Source organism: Sorex araneus, chromosome X (genome assembly GCF_027595985.1).
Source record: "Sorex araneus isolate mSorAra2 chromosome X, mSorAra2.pri, whole genome shotgun sequence".
NCBI classification, from domain to species: domain Eukaryota; kingdom Metazoa; phylum Chordata; class Mammalia; order Eulipotyphla; family Soricidae; genus Sorex; species Sorex araneus.
The window spans coordinates 30,307,218-30,328,034 of record NC_073313.1 but is presented as its reverse complement, the minus strand read 5'-3'; the positions used below and the strand labels follow the sequence as shown (position 1 = coordinate 30,328,034).

General features: G+C 37.7%; 1 protein-coding gene across 2 annotated transcripts in view; it reads right to left on the bottom strand.

Moving 5' to 3' along the window:
* IL1RAPL1 (interleukin 1 receptor accessory protein like 1) overlaps positions 1-20,817 on the bottom strand; it is a 1,407,730-nt gene that overhangs the window by 24,673 nt on the left and 1,362,240 nt on the right. For both annotated transcript variants that reach the window (XM_055120124.1, XM_004612439.2), the window contains one exon: positions 653-796. In XM_055120124.1, the coding sequence (XP_054976099.1) occupies positions 653-796 (144 nt within the window). The remainder of the gene's footprint in view (positions 1-652; positions 797-20,817) is intronic.

Here is a 20,817-nt window from a genome sequence, read left to right as displayed (position 1 = left end):
ACTTAGATGGATCTGGGCAAGCGGCAAAGCTACCCCACATTGAAATGGGACAGTCTAGAAAGCACGGTCTTGAGGCGATATGTTATGACTTAAGAAGGACAAGCTGAACTGGGCTAAGGACTTAGTCTGGGATTTACAATAAAAGCCTTGCTTGCTCTCGGAGCCCAGAGAACTAAGTGTCGGAATCTAAATCTCTTACTGGTTTTATACAAATACCTTCGAGTATTAAGTAGCAAGGGAAAGAGAATAGCAGTATAGATGTCCCTGGGAGACAGAATATCTCCTTGAGTTAATCCTTAACCCCCAAGAGAATTGCTTCCGTCAAAATGCAGCATTACGTATGAAAATAATCACACCTACATGCAGTCCTGTACCTCGAACTCCCTCAGATGTTCTCTAAGTATGCTAGCACCTCTGCATTAAATGGACCGTTTTCACCATCTCTTTGTTCCTCTGATGGGGAGGCGATTCTCAGCCACATATATAGTTCCATACAAAGGATGCATTTACAAAACTTTGAAGATTATAATATATGCTGCCAAAGGTTATGCAAGTAACTTTTCTTTTCCCTCCAAAAATGCAATGAAACCCCCAAGGCACGAACCAAATTAAAAAGTTCAGAAAGAATATATAAAGAGGGCATTAATCTTACCTCCATCCAACTCCTCGGCCCCAAAATGATTCCTATAGAAGAGCATGATTTCTATCTTATAACATTTGTAGATGGTCACCAGACAGATGAGCAGCAAAAGGATAGCACCAAGCCCTCCAGCAAGTTCAACTGTGTACATCAGCTCTAGATAACAACAGAAAAGAACACAGGCAAGAATTATGCCATATTCACCATCAGGACCATAAATTGACCTTGATTTCACAGTTTTGTGAATAAGAGCCGAGACAGGTCATAGATGAACACAACCCCTTTGCATTCTACATGAGATTCTGACTTTTTCCTAACTTTCAAGTTCTGTTTCCTTGGTAACCAGAGAAGGTAGTGTATTGTAACTATGTTGCTAAGCAACTTTGCTTATGGTTAAAATGAAGACATGTTGGTACATTTCACTTGGAAAGAAAATTATGAATACCTTACTGGAAACTATGACTTTGGGCTGCCTGGAGTGCAGTAACTCTTAAACACAACCCTGGTGGGACTACTGCAATCTCTCCTTGGGGGGTTTGATTGAAGAATGATTGGTTCCTGTGGCTATGAATTTTTAAGCCATGCAGTGGTCTTTACTAATCCAATGTGAACTTTGACCCTTTCCATCTGGTGTTTGAGGCTGAACAAGTGGGGGATGAGCGGTCAGCTACCACAGATCCACAGATGTGCAATTCCTGAAAGGCAGTTTGGACTGTGGCATAGACTACTGGGTGGACTAATGACTCTTGAATAGGGAGCGATGGCTCCTGTCCGAAGCTGTGCTGGATAGAGTGTTGCCAGCGGGGCCAGCCATTGCAGGGTGTTGGAGAGTGAAAGCTTATTAGGCCCTTTAAGATGTCACACCGTCATGCATTTGTATTATTTTCCTTTGATGAAGCATTGATAGTATTTTCAATTTCAATTGAGATAGGTTTTTTTTCCCTTTCCTTCTTTTTGGAACTTTTGAAATTTTATTATATGCTACTATATTCGATGCAAAGAGAAATTTACTATAGTGTTGCCATTCACTATATATACATTCTAGTTTTTTCCTACTGAGCACCAATTCTATGTAAAAAATTATCAGGAAATTTAGGGGGTGAAATATTGCCTTCTTTTTTAATCGTAACAAAACCAAGCTTAAAGATTAACTCAAGATTCCGAGGTTTCTTTAACCAGTCTCCTGTTTTTGGGCACTCGTGTTTTTTCCAGATTCGGCTATTGTAAATAGTGCTGCAATAAACACACAAGTGCAGATGTCATTTCCACTGTACTTTTTGTGTATCTCTGGGATACATTCAAGATGCACATATTTTGAAACTCGCTTTGCTATATTTACATGTTTACTGTCGTCAATCATCATAATCAAAGTGTGGGTACTGAGGGGTAGCCATTGTTTCCAGTCATTGTTCGCTACCGGAAAGTTTCTTTAATTACCACTAAATATAATGCAATTCTTCAGAAGTCATGGCTATGAACTAATGGTATTTCAGATTGTTTAGAATCCTTAAGTGGATAATCTAATTTGATAATATACTAAAAAAATGTAGGCTTAGATCAATAACTTAATAAAACAGTTTATGTTGTTGCAGTGATAAACTAATTTTAGTTCACAAGATCACTCGTGATTATCTTTCAGATTGGGTGAAGTCATTATGTACAAAGATGTATCAATAGTAAATAATATGTAATACACAGCCTTCATAACCTCATAAGAATAGTTCGTGTTTTGTGTGGGTATATTTGCATGTGATCTTACTTATCAAGAAAAAGAAAAAAACTCAGTCATATTTCTAATTATTAAATTATTTATTTCTATTTCAACAGTTAATAAACACATATGACTACTGTTAATCAAGTGTACTTTTCAGCTTTTTAAAAAATTAATGATAAATAGAAGAAAATCTTATTGAAAGTGATTGGACTTTATATTTTTTTTCAAATAAAAATAAATCATGCTGAGTTAAGTGAGTCAGAAGGAGAGGGACAGACATGGAATGGTTTCGCCCATTTGAGGAATGTAAAAACATAATGCACTGTAGCACTGTCGTCCCGTTGTTCATCGATTTGCTCGAGCGGGCACAAGTAATGTCTCCACTGTGAGGTTTGTTGTTACTGTTTTTGGCATATCAAATACGCGACAGGTAGCTTGCCAGGCTCTGCCAACTTTAAATGCTCAGGAACCCAAAATCATGTCAAAAGTTCTTGGGCAAAAATGGATCAGGAAAGAAAACATTCAAGCCCTCATATGAGGTTTATACCCATGGACAGTAGAAACAGGGGCTAGTAGGACTTGTCCACACTTGGAAGCCTTTCTTTAGTCTCTGGGGAGAAGGCAGTTGGGATAGAGAAGGGACCGCAATGGCAATGATAGTTGGAAATGATAACTCTAGATAAGAACTGCATGCTGAAAGTAGGTAAAGGAACAAACAGAATAACTTCCCAGTACCTGTATTGTGGACTGGAACACAGCGGGGAGGGTGTTTGCCTTGCACGCAGCCAACCTGGGTTCAAATCCTCCGTCCCTCTCGGAGAGCCCGCCAAGCTACCGAGAGTATCCCGCCCGCACGGCAGAGCCTGGCAAGCTCCCCGTGGCATATTCGATATGTCAAAAACAGTAACAAGAAGTCTTACAATGGAGACGTTACTAGTGCCCGCTCGAGCAAATCAATGAACAACGGGAGAACAGTGCGATAGTGCTACCTGTATTATAAACCTTAATGCCCAAAAGGAGGGAGAAGAAAAAAAAGTAGAAAAATGCCTGCTGTAGAGGCAGACTGGAGGGCAGGCTGGTGGTAGAGAGAAACTTGGGGGTTTGGTACTGGGAAATGTACACTGCGGGTGGGATGGATCTTTTAAAATTGTATGAGTGAAACCCAATCGTGAACAGCTTTGTCACTGTGTATCTCGTGGTGATTCAAAGAAAAGCAACTACAATAATAAAAAGAAAAATACAACTACTGAAGGGAAAAGGATAGGTATAGCAAGGGTTAATTTCTAGTAGTTGCTAATGCATTGCCTTAAAAATTAATCAACAATGACGCAGAATCTAGGGCATGCTAGGGACGCGCCAGTCCTGCCAGATTCAGCTCCATGTCACCCACAGCCTCTAAGGCCCCACCCAGTACTGCATCCTCACACTGACTTTTGCGACTTATCTGTTGATGCTCAGAAATTGCACCTGGCTCTGTACTCAGAGGGCAGTCCTGGCTGGGCTCTGGGTGGTGATGTCGGGGACCACACACAGGTCAGCTGCATATAAGGCAAGTGCCTTCCCTGCTTTACTATCTCTTTGGCTCCTACCAACCTCATTTTGGTCTAACCTTGGAATTCATGGCAATAAGGATTCAATGAAAGCCCCTATTATGTATTACAATATGAAGATGGGGGGGAAATGTGCAAATCTAAGAACAACATGTTCTTCCCTTTGCAATGAGAAGCTAGTTCAGGAATAGCAGTGTGTCATAAGAATGCAGCCAGGATTCAGTCGCTGAATCATATGGTAAGCATGGATAAATTGTTTCTATGGGCCTTACAATGAGAGCCAGAACTTGGATAGTGTTTAATAACTAGATTGTATTTTTTATACTTGAATAGTATTCTCAGTAGCAACCAGAACAGTGCGGACTGCTGTGTCAGAGAGAGGAGTTGATAAAACATCTGCTATGGAGTTGATAAAACATTTGCTATTCCTCCTAAACCAATGTGGGGCACGAGGGCAAGGGATCCATCTTTTAAATTTATTATTATTATTGTCTTTTTTAAAATTTGGTTTTGGTCCACAAAATTCTTAAATGTCATTGATTTTTTTAAGAGTCTAAATAAATTAATGTGAAGTGTGAGAAGCTCATATGCACCTTTAGGAAATATTCATATTTTATATTTATAAATATCAGATTTCTTTAGCATCCAAATCTTGTGAGGGACATAAGACAAAAGAACTGAGCATACCATGATGTGGCTGGGAGTCACTCTGGTGTGGTATTGGAATGTTGTATGCACGAAACCCTGTCATTAACAATATTGCAAACCATAGTACCTAAAGTTGTTTTAAGTACCAGGAATAAAAAAGAAAACATCCTTCAACGTAATGTTGGCCCGCTTCTATGTGAATGAAAAAATGGTCCGTGAGTTGATTATTCTGTGAGGCGCACTGGGTCTTGGTCTCTTAGGATATGAGTTAAACTCCACCAACTCAGAGGTGTTCTATAAAACTTTAACTAGTGCCCTAGGTTAATTTTTACTACAAAATAAAAAATCTGACTTAAATCGCATTGGATATGAAGGGAGATAGAAGCATTTGGACAACAGCTTCTTTGAAGATTCATTCTGTTACCTAATTTAATGTGTTAAACCATTAAAATTTATCACTCTACTATTGCATCCCATATGGTTCCTTAGAATACCAGGAGTGATCCCTGATTGTGGAGTCAGAGTAAGCCCTGAGCACCACCTGGGTGTGCTGTATGTATATACATATATACATATATATATATACACATATATATATATATTTGAATAGTGTTCTCAGTAGCATCCAGAACAGTGCTGACTGTGTCAGAGAGAGGAATTGATAAAACTCCTGCTAGGGAGCTGATAAAACATTTGCTATTTCTCCTAAATATATATATATATATATATATATATATATATACACACACACATATATATATACATATATATATATGAGATTTAACTTCTGCTCCAAAATATTGCTAGTGGAAATACCCATTCTTACTGCATTATAAGAAATGTTTTGGGGCTGGAGCAATAGTACAGCGGGGAGGGCATTTGCCTTGCACACAGCTGACCCGGGTTCAATTTACAACATCCCATATGGTCCCCTGAGCACCACCAGGATTAGGTCCTGAGTGTGGAGCCAGGAGTAACCCCTGTGCATCGTCGGGTGTGACTCAAAAAGCAAAAAAAGAAAAAGAAAAAGAAATGTTTGATCAGCTTCTTTAGGCTTCTTCATAAAGTTAAATATGAATCTATTCATAACTAGAAATTACACTCCTAAGCTTTTACTCTAAGTATAAACATATGTGCACAAGAAGATCTGGATAAAAATGTCCAGAGCACTCTTAGTAATAGAAGTCACAACTAACAAAAACAAATATCTTTTTGTAGGAGATAATATTTTAAATTGTTGCATGTCTATATGATATAATTAGTAGTAAAGGAAAAATTACTGATATATCCAACATATATGAATATCACAAAACTATGTTATTATAGGAAGCCAGAAACAAAATAAATACCCTTTGTCTAATTCTAATTAAAGGAAGTACAAGACCAAGGTAAAATAAACCTTACTGATAGAAATCACAAAGTGAGTGAATTCTTGAACAATGAGTGATGGGAAAACACTAATGGAAAAAAAAACATCAAATTTTCTGGGATAAGAGACATTTTCTGTAACATTGTAGGGTGCCTTCCAAGTACTGCTCATGAAATCCAGGACTTCATCACTGATTCTCAGCCAACCAAGATGGCTGGGAATTGTGACTCTAACCACTTCATTATCTCCTGGCCTCTGTAATTTAAAAAAAAAAAATAGATGTACAAAATATATGCATTTTTCAAAATATATTCAACACTGAAATTACTTGAACATTTGTGATCCATGCATTTAATCATAGGCTTATTGTATTTTATTCTCTTAAAATGATACTTTAGTCTGGCAAGATAGTATAGTGAATAACGAACTTGCCTTGCATGTGGCGACCCAGACTTGATCCCCAAAACCCCAAATGGTTTCCCCAAGCCCTGCCAGGGGTGATCCCTGAGTACAGAGCCCGGAGTAAGCCTGAGCACCATCAGTTATTGCCCCCAAACAAATACAATAAATAAGAATGATACTTAGGTAGAACCTCTAAATTCTATCTCAAGGCCTTATGTAGGGAGAAGCAGTAAAGAAATCTGGTCTTGGGGCTGGAGTGATAGCACAGCGGATAGGGCTTTTGCCTTGCACGCAGCCGACTTGGGTTTGATTCCCTGCATCCCATATGATCCCCCGAACACCACCAGGAGTGATTCCTGAGTGCATGAGCCAGGAGTAACCCCTGTGCATCACCGGGTATGACCCGAAAAAAAAGCAAAAACAAAAAAATCTGGTCTCTTGGATATGAGTTAAACTCCACCAAACACAGAGGCATTCTTTAAAACTTTAACTAGTCCCGAGGAGGTTAATTTTTAGTCCAGAATAAAAATCTGATTTAAATTGCATTGGATATGAGGGGAGATGGAAACATTTGGACAACGGCTTCTTTGAAGATCCGTTTGAGTGTGGGGATACTATGGGTCGCGGCTGGCTGGCTGAACAGGAGGGCTTTCCATGGAGTCCCCAGCAGGGCCGTAGACCCTGGAGCTCCAGCCCCAGGCCCCAGCACGTCCCTGGACTCCCATGGCCATATCAAGTCAGACAGCTGTTTGAAACTATCTCTGAAATATAATCTTCCTAATCTAATAAACCGGATTCTCATTTCTTCTATAGTGATGTTCACAGCATACACTTCTCTGAACTTTAAAAAAAAGTATGTATAAATTAGAGGGAAAATTTCTGTGAAATTAACTTCTTTGTTGACAAGAACATGCCCAGATGTGAATTATTCCTACTGCAAGATGCCATGAACCATTCCTAAAACTATATGTACTACTTCAGACATTTAATTTATTAGGTTAGTCAGCAATAGCACAGCGGGTAGGGCATTTGCCTTGCACGCGGCCGACCCGGGTTCAATTCCTCCGTCCCTCTTGGAGAGCCCAGCAAGCTACCAAGAGTATCCCACCTGCACGGCAGAGCCTGGCAAGATACCTGGGACATATTCGACACGTCAAAAACAGCAACAAGTCTCGCAATGGAGATGTTACTGGTGCCCACTCAAGCAAATCAACGAACAACGGGATGACAGTGATACAGAAATTTATTATCAATAAATTTAACATTGTCTCAAATATAATGGAGAAAAGGAAAGTGGGATTGATGTAGTTTAGTTTAGGAGTTTTAGAAATGGTTTTGTATCTCATGAAGACCTCCCTTAAGGTACAACCATAGGACCATAAGGTACCATAAGGTATAACCAAAGTTCCATATCGTAGTCCGTGAAGAGTAAGAATAAGTCTACTGAGGCATATAGCTAGGTGTACAATAATAATAGGGATACAAAGAAAGCAACAGTCCCAAGCAACAGGAGAGTATCTTAGATTTCTCCCGGATAATTATGTAATATTATGGACAATAAGCATAGTGTTCTTGCAACATTTTGAAAGTCAGGAAAGAAATGTTTTTCCACACAGGACACATGCCAGTAACTATTCCTTAGTTGCTACGTATTTTTACACAAGAATAATATATAAGCCTTCAGATTATGAATGAGAGCATGTTGACAAATTTCCTATTTTATTTCAATTATTCACATTGGTTTGTATAGCAGGGAGAAACTCTCCCAAAGAAAATCGTATTTGGATTTAGACTCTGCATTCTTTTGCTTCAAGCTGCACACATTCATTAGTATGAGTGCTGCCCATTATTGCTTATACATTGGGTCAGGAAAAAATTACTAGGGGTTAAATTCTGCTACAGTTAAAAGAAATGATTTGGGCCTACTGCTGCATTTTATCTGTACCTTATAATGTGAGTGGTGCTGCCCCAGAAAATGTCATTTTCCCTTTGAAATGGGATCTGCTTTTCAGCTCAAGTTCAAGTTGCCTGGAGTGGCAGCATTTAAAAAATAAAAAGATTCCATTTCAGCACAATTCAACATCAGAGGATGGAAAGAGAAAGTGTAGACCTTTTAAAATCTGTTTAGCCTTTGTGTTATTTTGTTAAAATGATAGACTTTGCCCCCTTTAAGGGATGAATGTGAATATTGAAAATTGTAAAGCAAAATCGCTAGGCAAAACCTAAGGGAAACTGGCATTTGAGTAAACACAACAAATGAAAAAAGTGCCAAAGAATTACATTTAAAGGGACCAGTAGTCATTTAGTTACAGGCAATTAACAATGGGCTTTGGAAAGCTCCAGTTTGGGTTCAAGGAGTACACATTGATTATTGCTGCAGTAGTAGACTGCTTTTGGAATAAATTGCTTCAATTTAAAACTAGATTTGCTACAAGCATTTTGAGCAATGACTACAATTTTTTCTTATCAAGACAGTTGGACCAAGCAACCCTTTAAAAGAAACAGCTAATTAAAATAAAGCGCATGCCATCTCTTAGTATATTGGATTACATTGCAAATAATAAATGCATTTGCCTTGCACTAATCTGGCTGCAATTACCTAGTGTAGTTTAGTTATTTGGGGTCTGTACCTGGTGTTACTGTTTGGAACTTTCTCTGTAAATATCTTCGGAGAGGTAAAAATGTTAGCAAAATAAATCAAGGTTTATCTGCACTCTTTAATTGCACTCTTCACTTGGAATTTTCATTTTGTGTCTCTGTGTGTATATATACACATACATACATACGAAATCTTGTTTAAAGTGTAACAGAAGGTTTTAGGTGACATATTCGTAGATAGCTCATCCTCAAACTGCCTCATTCATTATATAGAGTTCTATGAAATAAATGCTCTGCCATGATTTATATGCAGTAAAATGCAAGTTTGTGGGGGAAATGCATGATAGACAATATAATGATCCCAGTTTATTCATTAGCCTTACCAAGTACATTTCTTCTCCTTTCTTTGTGTTATAAAGAGCTAAACTTTATAAGGATTTATCCATCCACATAAATTCATATGCATATTTATTTCTCTGGAGCAGTATAACTTATTTGTTCCTGGCAGGAGGATAATTATGCTCAGCCTACAAAGACATTCAATTCAATTCTACAATACATCAACGCAATTTAGAAGCAGTTATAATTTTTTTTGGTAACACATTAAGAAGCTGAATTGCTATTCACATAATAGCAAGAAAATGTTTGGGGAAGGTATAAACTACTATTTAAAGACAGCAGTTTTGCTCTTGCAAATGTGCTTTACCGGAACAAGGCAGAGTATACAAAAACAATAGAAATGAAAATGGTCTCAAATGGAGCAGCTTGATGTGTGCAACCAAATATCTGGGCAAAAGATTATCTTCAAAGTAGAAGATTTGGTATGTTGTAAAGAGGTTTAGCTAAACTATCAAGATAAACTTTGCTTACTTCTACTTCTTTCCCTCTACTTCTACCTGGGAAGTCATTTATGGTCATTTTCTAGGACCCATCACTAGGACCTACTTAGATGAAATGCCCAGCAGCACTTGGAACTCAATTGTCCTATGCTAAAAAAATGAAATATTTGAGGGAAAAAATCTATGTTTATAGGACTGATCTTCAGAATGTGCTTTTTTTCCCCATTCAGATAGGAAATTGTTAAGATTTGTTTCGTTTTCTCTATGAAGCAGGGCATATCAGTAAGTGATATATGTTAAAAGAAAAGTTAAAATAATAATAAAAGAATGTGAAAACATCAATCCATGTTAACAATAAAAATTTGAGAGGCTTTTGGCCATATCCTACGGTACTCAGGGAACCATGTGGTGCCAGGGCTCGAACCCGGATCTCCCTCATGCAGAGCATTGCTCCGGCTGTTTAAGTATCTCCCCTACCCCAATTATAAAAAGTCAGAAGGAAAGTTCTCCCTTCGACCAGAATGCCTACTGGTTAAAGGAGGAATTATAAAACTTAGAAAGCACCCTTTACCAACCACACTAATAATGATTGATTCAAGAAGGAACAGTTATAAAATCATTGAGTAAGATGCTGATAATGCAGGATATTCAGTCTTACAGTATCCCTCCGCTAATTGTTATTGATTAAAGGGAAAATGGAGAACACCACATGGAAGTGACCACAATTAACCAGTAATGGAAGAAAATGGCATTATCCTAAATTTTGAAGTGATGTTATGAGGGGAAATACTATCATTAATATAGTTTCCAGTCACACACATGCATATCTGAAAATAGAGGGACTTACAGGCAAACTAAACCCGAGGAACATTCTTGGTTTTACTCTTTAAGTTTTTAATGACATAAAAATTTGGGCGGGGTAATTTTGCCCAAACCTAGCAGTGCTCAGGACTTCCTTCTAGCTCTGTGTTCAGAAGTCCCTCCCGGTGATGCCAGGGATGCCAGGGATTGTCCCAGGCTTGCTTTCATGTAAGGCAAGTGCCTAACCCTCCTACTATATTTCTGCCTCTGACGGTAAAATGTTCTTTAAAAGGATAAGGAATCATCTCAGATTGAAGAAGATTAAATAAATTGACAAAAAGTAAAAATACAACTAAAAAGCAGTGTATAAACCTGGATGGCAAGATAGCAAAAAGGGTATTAATTGGTTTTTGAAATGTCAATACAAACTGTTAAAATAACAGCTTATCATTTTAAGTTCTCTGATTTTGATCATTGTATGCTAATAGTATTTTTTTAAGTTCTTGTTTTTAGGAGAATTATATGAAGAATTTAATCACACTGTCTGCAGTCAACTCATAATTTAACCACAAAATATGTTTTGAGTTTGTGTATAGAGTATAGGTGTGTAGGCCTATCCTTTGTAAACTGAAGTTCCACTTTGCTAGGACTTTTATTTGTGGTCGAAGTGTTTAATGAAAAAAAAATGTTGCGCAGACACACCCATGAGCATCCTTTCATATGGAATTAAGAAATGCTATGCTCGAAGAATCATAACTGCAGAGCAGGTGAGCAGTAATTTTCGCACCTTGTGAACACGTTTGTTTGAAGGATTCATGGTTTCAATTAAGACAGGTTTCCCAAAATGAGTTCAGAAAACTAGGACAATTATTCTCCCTGGGGGAAACTAACCTATATTTATATTTTTCGTGTACATTGTGGCATTACTCATACAGAGCTGTATGACTGAAAATGTTTCACCTTTGACTTATAAAAGCAATGTGTGAAATAGATTTACCTGCCTAAAGACCACAGCATGGGGCATACGCAGACTTTGGTGTACTTGCCACAGACAAACATATCAATTATTCATATTTGGGCCTCTTTCAAAATAGATATCGTAAATTGACTATGATAGGTAGAAACCAGACAATGAAGGGAAATGTTGCCATAAGAAGGACCAAAGTGAGCCTCAGGTGACCATCTTGGAAGACAGGGCTATCATATATCAATGTGTCAAATCTTACTGAAGTCTAAAGAAAATCTTTTTGCACAGAAAGCATTTTGCATTTTTCTAGTAGGAATTTCCTTCTCAGCATGTCACACAAATAGATGGCACAGATGGAATGTCACTGAAAGTCTCTAGAGAAAATAGAGTGAAGGTGCCATTGCCATTTTAGTCCATTTTGTAAAATGGATGCATTGTTTATCCTGAGCAATCCTCCACCAGAAGATATATTGTCACAGTTAGAACAATATACTCTTTGGGAATTCTTGGTATTGGCAAAAGAACCCAGAACATCTGGATTCTTAATCAATAGAAAGAGCAATATTTCTATAGAAAGAAATATTGAGCCCTTCTAAAAATTATATGATGATTTATAGTAGTTCACTGTTGAAAATAGATTTATAAACTATATAATGTGAAATTGCATTGCAGTATACTAAATGGGATGATTTGATAAACTTCAAAAATCTGTGTCATCATTATAATTTTCTTCCTTTAGGGTGTGAGCATATTTCCTATTTACTGAAAGCATTAGAATAAAATGTGTTCTACAAAAGCCGTTTTTTTTCATGAGGCAAGTTTCATTCAAAATCTTGGTGATTCTACAGAACTAGAGACAAAGACAGAACAAAAACAATTAAAAAAATATAGGCTGGTTCACTCCCCTCAATGGAAATAATGGTAAATCCCTCCCCCCTCCTTAAATGTTTTTGATCACTCTTTCTTTTTAAATAAGTTTATTTTGAGGTTACACTGGCAGTGCTCAGGGCTTTTATCTGGTGCTGTGCTCAGGGATCACTCCTGGTAGTGCTTGGGGCACCAGATGTGGTGCCGGGAATCAAACCTGGGTTTGTTTCATGCAAGGCAAGCCCTTACTCACTGTAGTATTTCTCCAGACTCTTCTTGTTTGTTTGTTTTGGTGGCATACCTGTTGGTAGTTAGGTCTTATTCCTGGCTCTCCATTTGGGGATTACTCCTAAAGGGCTCAAGGAACCACATGGGGTGCTGAGAATTATACCAAAGGTCAGCTGCATGGAAGACAAGTGATTTAGCCTCTGTGCTATCTCTCTGGGGTCCTCGCTGCTTTTTAAAAACGGAATAGAGAAATAGAAGAAAATAGTACTTAAGCTTCCCTTGATTTCTTACTTTGTATAGACATACTAGTGAAGCTTTTATTAACATTAGTTTAAGGGTTTCCCCCCATTACCTTCTATTCTTTGATTCCTCTGAAAGTGTGGTTACTAAAACCATGGCAAAGGTGAAAATAAAATGGGTGACTCGTGTAGTATAGTGGCCTCATTAGTTGACACTATATGGGAGTTTATTTTTCTTCGGTTTAGGGCCATATATTTCGGTGCTCAGAACTTACTCCTGCTCAACACACAGTGATCACCCATGGTGGGACTCAGGGGGACCATATAGGGTGCTGGGGATTGAACCTAGGTCCACCACATGCAAAGGAAATGCCATAAACACTGCACTATCACTCTGGCCCCAAGAATAGACAGCTCTTAATGGAAACACACTCCAGAATTTTGGCACCAGAACTGAGAAATGAAACTGCCAAGAGAAGGTAGGGAATGGAGAAGAGAAAAGAAAAGAGATAGTGTTGGGGCAGTATGGACCTCTAGTGTTTGGTGTGGTCCAGTAGCATTGCAAGCATAAAACAGTAATATTAATGCTATTTTTTAACCACGATCCCTCAATAGTAAAAAAAATAGTTTATGGAAATATCCTAAAATGCATTTTAAAATATATAGACAGACACGAAGTAGAAATAAGGGGATCTGTATAAGGTATTGGGTTTTTAATATAACTTTAAATGTGCAAATAGGGGCCAGATATTAAAGTACAGGAGAAAGTGGGTTGCTTGCTTCGCATGTGGCTGACCCAGGTTAGACTTCCAGCCCTACATAAGGTTTCCTGAGTGATGATCCTTGGGTGATCCTTGGGCACAAAGTCAAGAATAAGCTCTGAGCTCAACTCGATGTGGCCCAACCCAACCCCCAAATAAAATTCATAAATAGCTTGATTAGATTCCATTTTTATTGCTTTTGGGTCAGATTCCTGGGTCTGGGTCCAATGATCCTCCTGGCGAGCTCAGGGGCGAGTACAGAGGATCAATCCTGAACGTTAGTTTGGTCAGGCACGTTCAATCAAAGTTTACTCTCTCTACTATCAGGCCTTATCTATAACATTTTTGGATAGGTGTTTTGTTTTGTTTTGTTTTTGAGTCACACCCGGCGATGCACAGGGATTACGCCTGGCTCTGCACTCAGGAATTACCCCTGGCGGTGCTCAGGGGACCATATGGGATGCTGGGAATCAAAACCTTGTCAGTTGCTTGCAAGACAAATGCCCTACCTGCTGTGCTATCACTCCAGCCCATGGATAGGTTTCATATAGTAATTTTTAAAAAAAACTTTCACTTCCACTGAAATAGATTTGCTTGTCACCTTGTTTTCTGGTTCTGCTAAACATACTTATGTAAGGAATATGAAATGAGGGGGAGGAAGAGGAAAGAGACAGGGGCAGTGATAGAGTAAAATCTAAGTAATTCAAGGTCACATGTGCCGAGATAACCATTATACTTCAACTCAGTTAAAAAATATGTGTTACTTTTTAAATGTTTTAGTTTTTCAGGCGATCTTAGCAAAGGAAAGTGGCCTCTACCGTGAAAATAACATTTTCATTGTTACTAAAAACATTTGGAAAATAATTTTAAGTTAGTTTATAATCTGTGCTATGCATAAGTGGCTTTATGGTATACCTTTTAGCATAGTTATTTAAAATTATATATTTAGTTATATAACTACATGTATAGATGCTTGACATTTATAGATGTTCAAGAAGGCAAGTCTAACAAGAATCATTTAACATATCCATGGAACTTTTCTATATATAAGTAAACACTTTTGGAAACAATTATGCAAAAGGTAGGTCAAAATAATCTAATTTTAGGATCAAGAAGTTGTATATATACACAACGGTATTCTAGGTATCTGTTAAAAATATGAAACAGTCCAGTTTCCTGCAACATGGACGTAATCAGAGGGTACAATGTTAATTGAAATATGCCACAGGGAGAGAGACAAATACCAGATGATCTCACTCATGTGTGGTATATAGAGTCAAAATAAGAGAATAGTGAGTACTGAGAATGGCAAGTTCTTGGTATTGGAGTACAGAGCCATTTAACAAACAGTGAGCAGGCAGGGGGTGGCGGTGGGGGGAAGACCAGAGTAGAAGAGATGAGTGGGTGCAAGTAGAGGACTAGGGGCACTTTGGTCACAGTGAGGTATAGAGATTTTGTATATCAGTAGCATAAGCTTTAACACTAATTGTAGTTTCCTAAACTATAATTCAAAATTTTTAAAATCCCATTTTAAAGCCAGAGAGGGAGCTTAAAGTACTCGAGTCTTGGATTTGATCCCCAGTCCTTCATGTCCCCCTGAGCACCAGATGTGGGACCCCCAAAACAAACAAAATGCCACTTTAGAGAATATAAGTATTTCAAGTTTCACCTAATCTAGAATTATTTTACAGAAAGGGAAGCTTAACTAGTATGTGAGTAGTCAACAGTTGAAATCCATTTTAATGTTATTCACTTTTTATGTCACTACTGAGTTGTCACAAATAGTCTATTAACAAGGTGACCAATATAGAATTTTATTGTGATATATTTAATATATTCAGTTAAGCTAAATTCAGTATTGATGTATTTAAATAAGACAGACATAGTCTTTGGGAGGGGGAAATTAGACATGAGCCCAAGAAGTTGTAAGTTGTTACCTTGAAACTGTGGATAATGCAAATGAACATAAATAAATTTATATATAATGGTAGTATTAATGAGTTTTATAGTCACACTCATTTTATATCGCATACTAGAATAGAATTTCAAGCTTACTCAGGCAAGCAATTTCTATGTCATTCTTTCAGGGTTTGATAATGGTCTTTTCTGTTTCGTTTCCATGAATCTGACAACCAGTATCAGTCAGTGCTTTGAACTACAGTCACTTATCTAAAGGAGTTGTAATTTCTGCTTTGCAGTTACAAGAATTTGTCATCTAAAGATTGGAGTAAAATTTAAAAACAGTTAAAAGAATCCCTGGAAAGAGACTCAATCTTTTTCTCTTTCTTTTAAGATATATAAAATGAGTTACACTGGTTTAAAACTCTGAAAATCTGTAAACTTTGACAAACAGACTATTAGTCACTCAGGATTTAATATGTTCTCGTAAAATGTTTGCACTGGGACTTTGAGACAATTAGTTTACGAATGATAAAAATGAGCAATAACACAAAGAGACTTGCTTTAGATCACACGAGTGAAGAGTCAAAACCTAAAACTCAGAAAACAGGCTTTTTTCATCATAATTCAGAATCTCTTTTCAGGCAATCCACATTAATATATAATTTCAATTCACGGTAATGCTTGTTGGATAGTTTCCAGAAAGACCTTATTGTGCTTTGATTTGTTTGTTGATTTATTTGGGTTTTGGACCATACCTGATGGGCTAGTTTAGAAATCACTCTTGGGGCTGGAGCAATAGCACCACGGGTAGGGCGTTTGCCTTGCTCGTGGCCGACCCAGGTTCAATTCCCAGCATCCCATATGGTCCCCTGAGCACTGCCAGGGATAATTCCTGAGTACAGAGCCAGGAATAACCTGTGCGTTGCCAGGTGCGACCCAAAAATAAAAAAAAACAACAATAGAAATCACTCTTTTGGGGATTGGGGAACCATATATGGTGCCAGGGTTCAAACCTAGGTATGCTGTGTGCAAAGCAAGATCCCTGAACACTATACTATTGCTCTGACCCTGAGGATCGCTGAGCACAGAGCCATGAGTAAGACCTCAGCACAGCCAGATGTGGCCTAAATCTCCACAAATGAGTGATAATTTGAAAAAAAAACATGGGGGAGTACAGATGAAATTTATTTTGTTATTTTCTCTTGTGGGGGGTGTACTAGACACAGATGCTCAGAGGCTATATCTGTTTCTGTGCCCAGAAGTCACACTTGGTGGTTCTCAAGGGACTATATATGGCTCTGGGATTGAACCAGGGTTGGTCAAAGCCAAGTCAAATGATTTCCCATTTCTTTGCCTCTAAAAATAAATTCTATTTTGATAGCATTTCAATGCCCCCTATTAATCTAAAGCAATCACCCTCTAGATAGCCATTCTTAATAGAAGACATGTTAAAAACTGTATGTGAATCCTAGCAGGAGAGGCAAATATCTAATGTATTTCTCACAGATGGCAAATGTACTTCTCAACACTAAAATCTGATATATGTTACTGTGGTAATTTATTGAAAATCAACACTTTGTTCCCCTGCTATATGACCTAAGAGAGTAGTTAGCATTTTTATGTGTCATCTTTAATTTGTCTCTTTACTGACCTGGCTGTCAAAGTTAGCTATAGATGAACTGCTTATTAAAAGTTCGACCTTATATTTTATGATCCACTTGAGCTATTTCTCAACTGATTGCAGGAATTCACCGCGATAAAAATGCACAACGTGCTTCCTTTCCACAACACTGTTGTTATAACGCCCTAGGATGGAGGCAAGCATCCCTCTGGCAGCAGTGACCCAACTAAAGACACTTAACCCAGTGGTTTGCCCACAGCTGGCGCTCAATACATATTTGGTGACTGCTAATGATTTGGTATTTTTTTCATACAACAGAATTACATGAATCATCTTTAAGGAGCCTGCAGTGAAGCGAGATTTCTGAGAAGAATGTGAAACACCATCAGTCAACAGAAGTTTTGCCCTAGAAATAATGAGCATGTCACAAGAGTTCTGAAAAGGAAGCGTAAGTGGTGACTTGGTGGGTGGTAGCTGGGAAAATGCTATCCTGTTGTGATATCTGGTCCTGTTTGTGGCTTGTGCTGTGTGTGTTAAAGGTATCTAAGGGTTTCTTGCAAAGATCTTCTAAAGTCGCTTTTAAGATTATTTTTAAAAGATTTTGAGTTATTATTTTACTTCTGTTAAATGCCAGATGCTTATTATTAAAATAAATGGAAGTTTTGAACATGGCTTTTTATTCAGATTGTGCTTTCGATCCCCCTGTTTTGGACTCAAATCACTAACCAATAGGAGCTTCCAAGACTCACAATATGTCTGCCTTTCTTTACTACATAAAGAGAATTGAGATTTGTCTGAATAAAGTATTAAAAATATGCAATTATTATTTACTGCTTATCATGTATTTTGTTCCTCCTTGTAAAGAGATACTATGTATAGCTTACTTATGTAGGCTGAAATATATGTTTATATCTTTCTATGTTGTTGAAACATTACCAAGTGGATTTTTTTAATTTATTATTACATTTTGTGGGGGGCCACACCCAGAAGTGCTCAGGGCTTAATCCTGGCTCTGTTCGCAGAAATCACTCCTGGTAAGCTTAGGGGATCTTATAAGATACTGGGTATCGAACCCGGGCAGGTCCCATTCAAAGCAAGCTCCCTCTCTACTGTAACTGTGGCCCCTGCATTCTCAGTTTTAAAAATGAGATATCACAGACCTAAGTTCAACAATAAGGACTCTTCACTTACAGGTTAATCATTTAGTACTTGAAGAGAGTGCTCTCTGAGACATTCCTAAGTAGCCATTGTGTTCTATACAATTGAGTTCATTGAATACATGAAGCAAATAACCTCATTAAGAGGAGAGTGTGGGGGCAATATAGTAATGTTCAAATAAGTTCAGAGGTGTTGACCATGTAAAAGGAATGAGGCAATTAGTTGGAAATAGTCCCATGGACTGGCTATGCTACTCTTTTATTTCTCTCTCAAGGGAACTGGGAATGCAGGAAGCTAGATACTGCCTACCAGCTATTAAAGGGTTGATTGTCTAGGCAAAGACCTTGATGTGCCAATTGCAGAAAGTCCTTAGACTAGCATCACCAATGCTGAAAAGAAACTTGTTCGAAATTCACGTCTTCTTTCAGCCCAATGAATTAGAATCACTTTTTAAACTAATTCGTTAGGTAACTGTTTGCTGTAAATATTGTAACAAAACAACAACAGTAATAACAAGAAGATTGTATAACATTATTCTGGGGTTTTATAGCTGACTCTCCAAGAGCAGAAATACAGTGACCTAAGTTTTGTCAATTCCCATGGAATAAGGAGCACCCATCATGTCGATCTTCCAATTATGTCAGGTGTAATCACCAAGTGTTTTCAAAACGAAATACTTGTTCTTCTTATGTCCATATTATAAGTCAGTGGTTCTCAGTTGTACCCTCCTGGGGTACAGGAGGAGAAATTTCTGTAGATTTTGTAGATGGACAATCTCTGAAGACATTTTAAATTATCAAATGTGGGGAAGGTATTGTCGGTAATGTCTGGGAATACAGCTAAACATTACATAAAGCAGCTCCATTACAATTAAGAATTACCCAGCAGAAAGTGTCAATAGTGACAATAATGAGAAACCCTATAGTGGACAAAGTTTCTGTTATTCAGTAGATGTATTATTCAATACATTTAATCATCCCTTTCATCTATTTGTGAAATGGGTTACCTCTACTGAGTCATATGCTAGTGTCATATACTAGTTAATGATCTTTATGAACAATTTAACATATAGTTAGGAAAATACTTGTAGGACTAAATGAAACAGGTAAAGGAATTCATTGATTATAACCTTGTGTGTATAATTAAATATTAAGAACTTGGGTATCCCTGGTTTTACAGGAATGATAAAAAACGGAAGAGTGTGCCATTCTTACTTTTTTTGGGGGGACGGGGTTTCACACCCAGCGATGCACAGGGGTTACTCCCGGCTCATGCACTCAGGAATCACTCCTGGTGGTGCTCAGGGGACCACATAGGATGCTGGGAATTGAACTCGGATCGGCCGTGTGCAAGAAAAACGCCCTACCCACTGTGCTATGGCTCCAGCCCGAGTGTGCCATTCTTGATTCATAGTCTTGGGCTTGGTTCAAGATCATCTCCTTGTTTCTTATTAACTGAGAAATAAGCAAATTAGCCAAGAGTGGCCTTCTTGTTTCCTAACTAAATTGCTGTTTAGACTTGTTTAGTTTGCAATGAAGAAAACTGAGTGAACAAACTGACTTAAAGGCAAAATTATAGCTACATTACACATTTTCATCCTGCCATTGATCAGGAAAACATGGGATCATAGGATCTTTTAAAAGGTATTCCGATGTTGAAAAAGTAATAAATTGTAGTTAATCTTACTTAAATCATATGTTTTATATCTTGAGAAAGTAATTCTAATGGTTATAATGTCTGTAATTTTGTGATAATCCAATCACCTTGTTGGAATATCCATACTAAGAACTTGAAAAATACAAAAATCACTAGTACCTCACAATTTGGGCTCCTTTCATTTATACTAATCTACAAGTGTATATTTGTTTTGGCATTGGTTATCAAGGGAAAGAAAGGAAATGGGATTTGTTGTTTCATTTTTTACATAATTGTGTAAGAGGGAAGCTAGGAAAATATGTTGGAAGCTAGAAGACAAAATTTGGGTGGGTAGAAAAACGTTTTCAATATGTAGGTAAGGTGATGTGATTACAATGGTGTTGACACTTATGGTGTTTGTGTACAGTTACCTGACTTCAAGACCACCACAAAAGTGCACAGGACTGCCCCCATGCCCCTGTGTTAAATCGTATTTAAGCATTTGTTAAATTTATTAGCTCTGATGTAGAGATATTACAGCAATATAATTCAAAAGTTTGTCAATAGTTTGACATTGTATAAGCCATGACTTGGTGAAATTAACACTTTCATGCACTTTTAATTTGGCTTTTCAAGGAAATGCTGTCATAAAGGTAGTAAGGATGCTTTGCTATCTAGACAAAGTCTGATTTCACCATATTGTAAAATCAGCAAATATGACAAATGGTGAGCTATGAGAAAGAGGAAAGAACATTATGGCTTGACTGCATCTCTCTGTAAACAAATGGACCTAGGAAAATACTAACAAGGACAGGGACATATATTATAAAAATAATTCATTGCAAGAGGAGACAAGGAATCCACTGGGTCCAAATCCA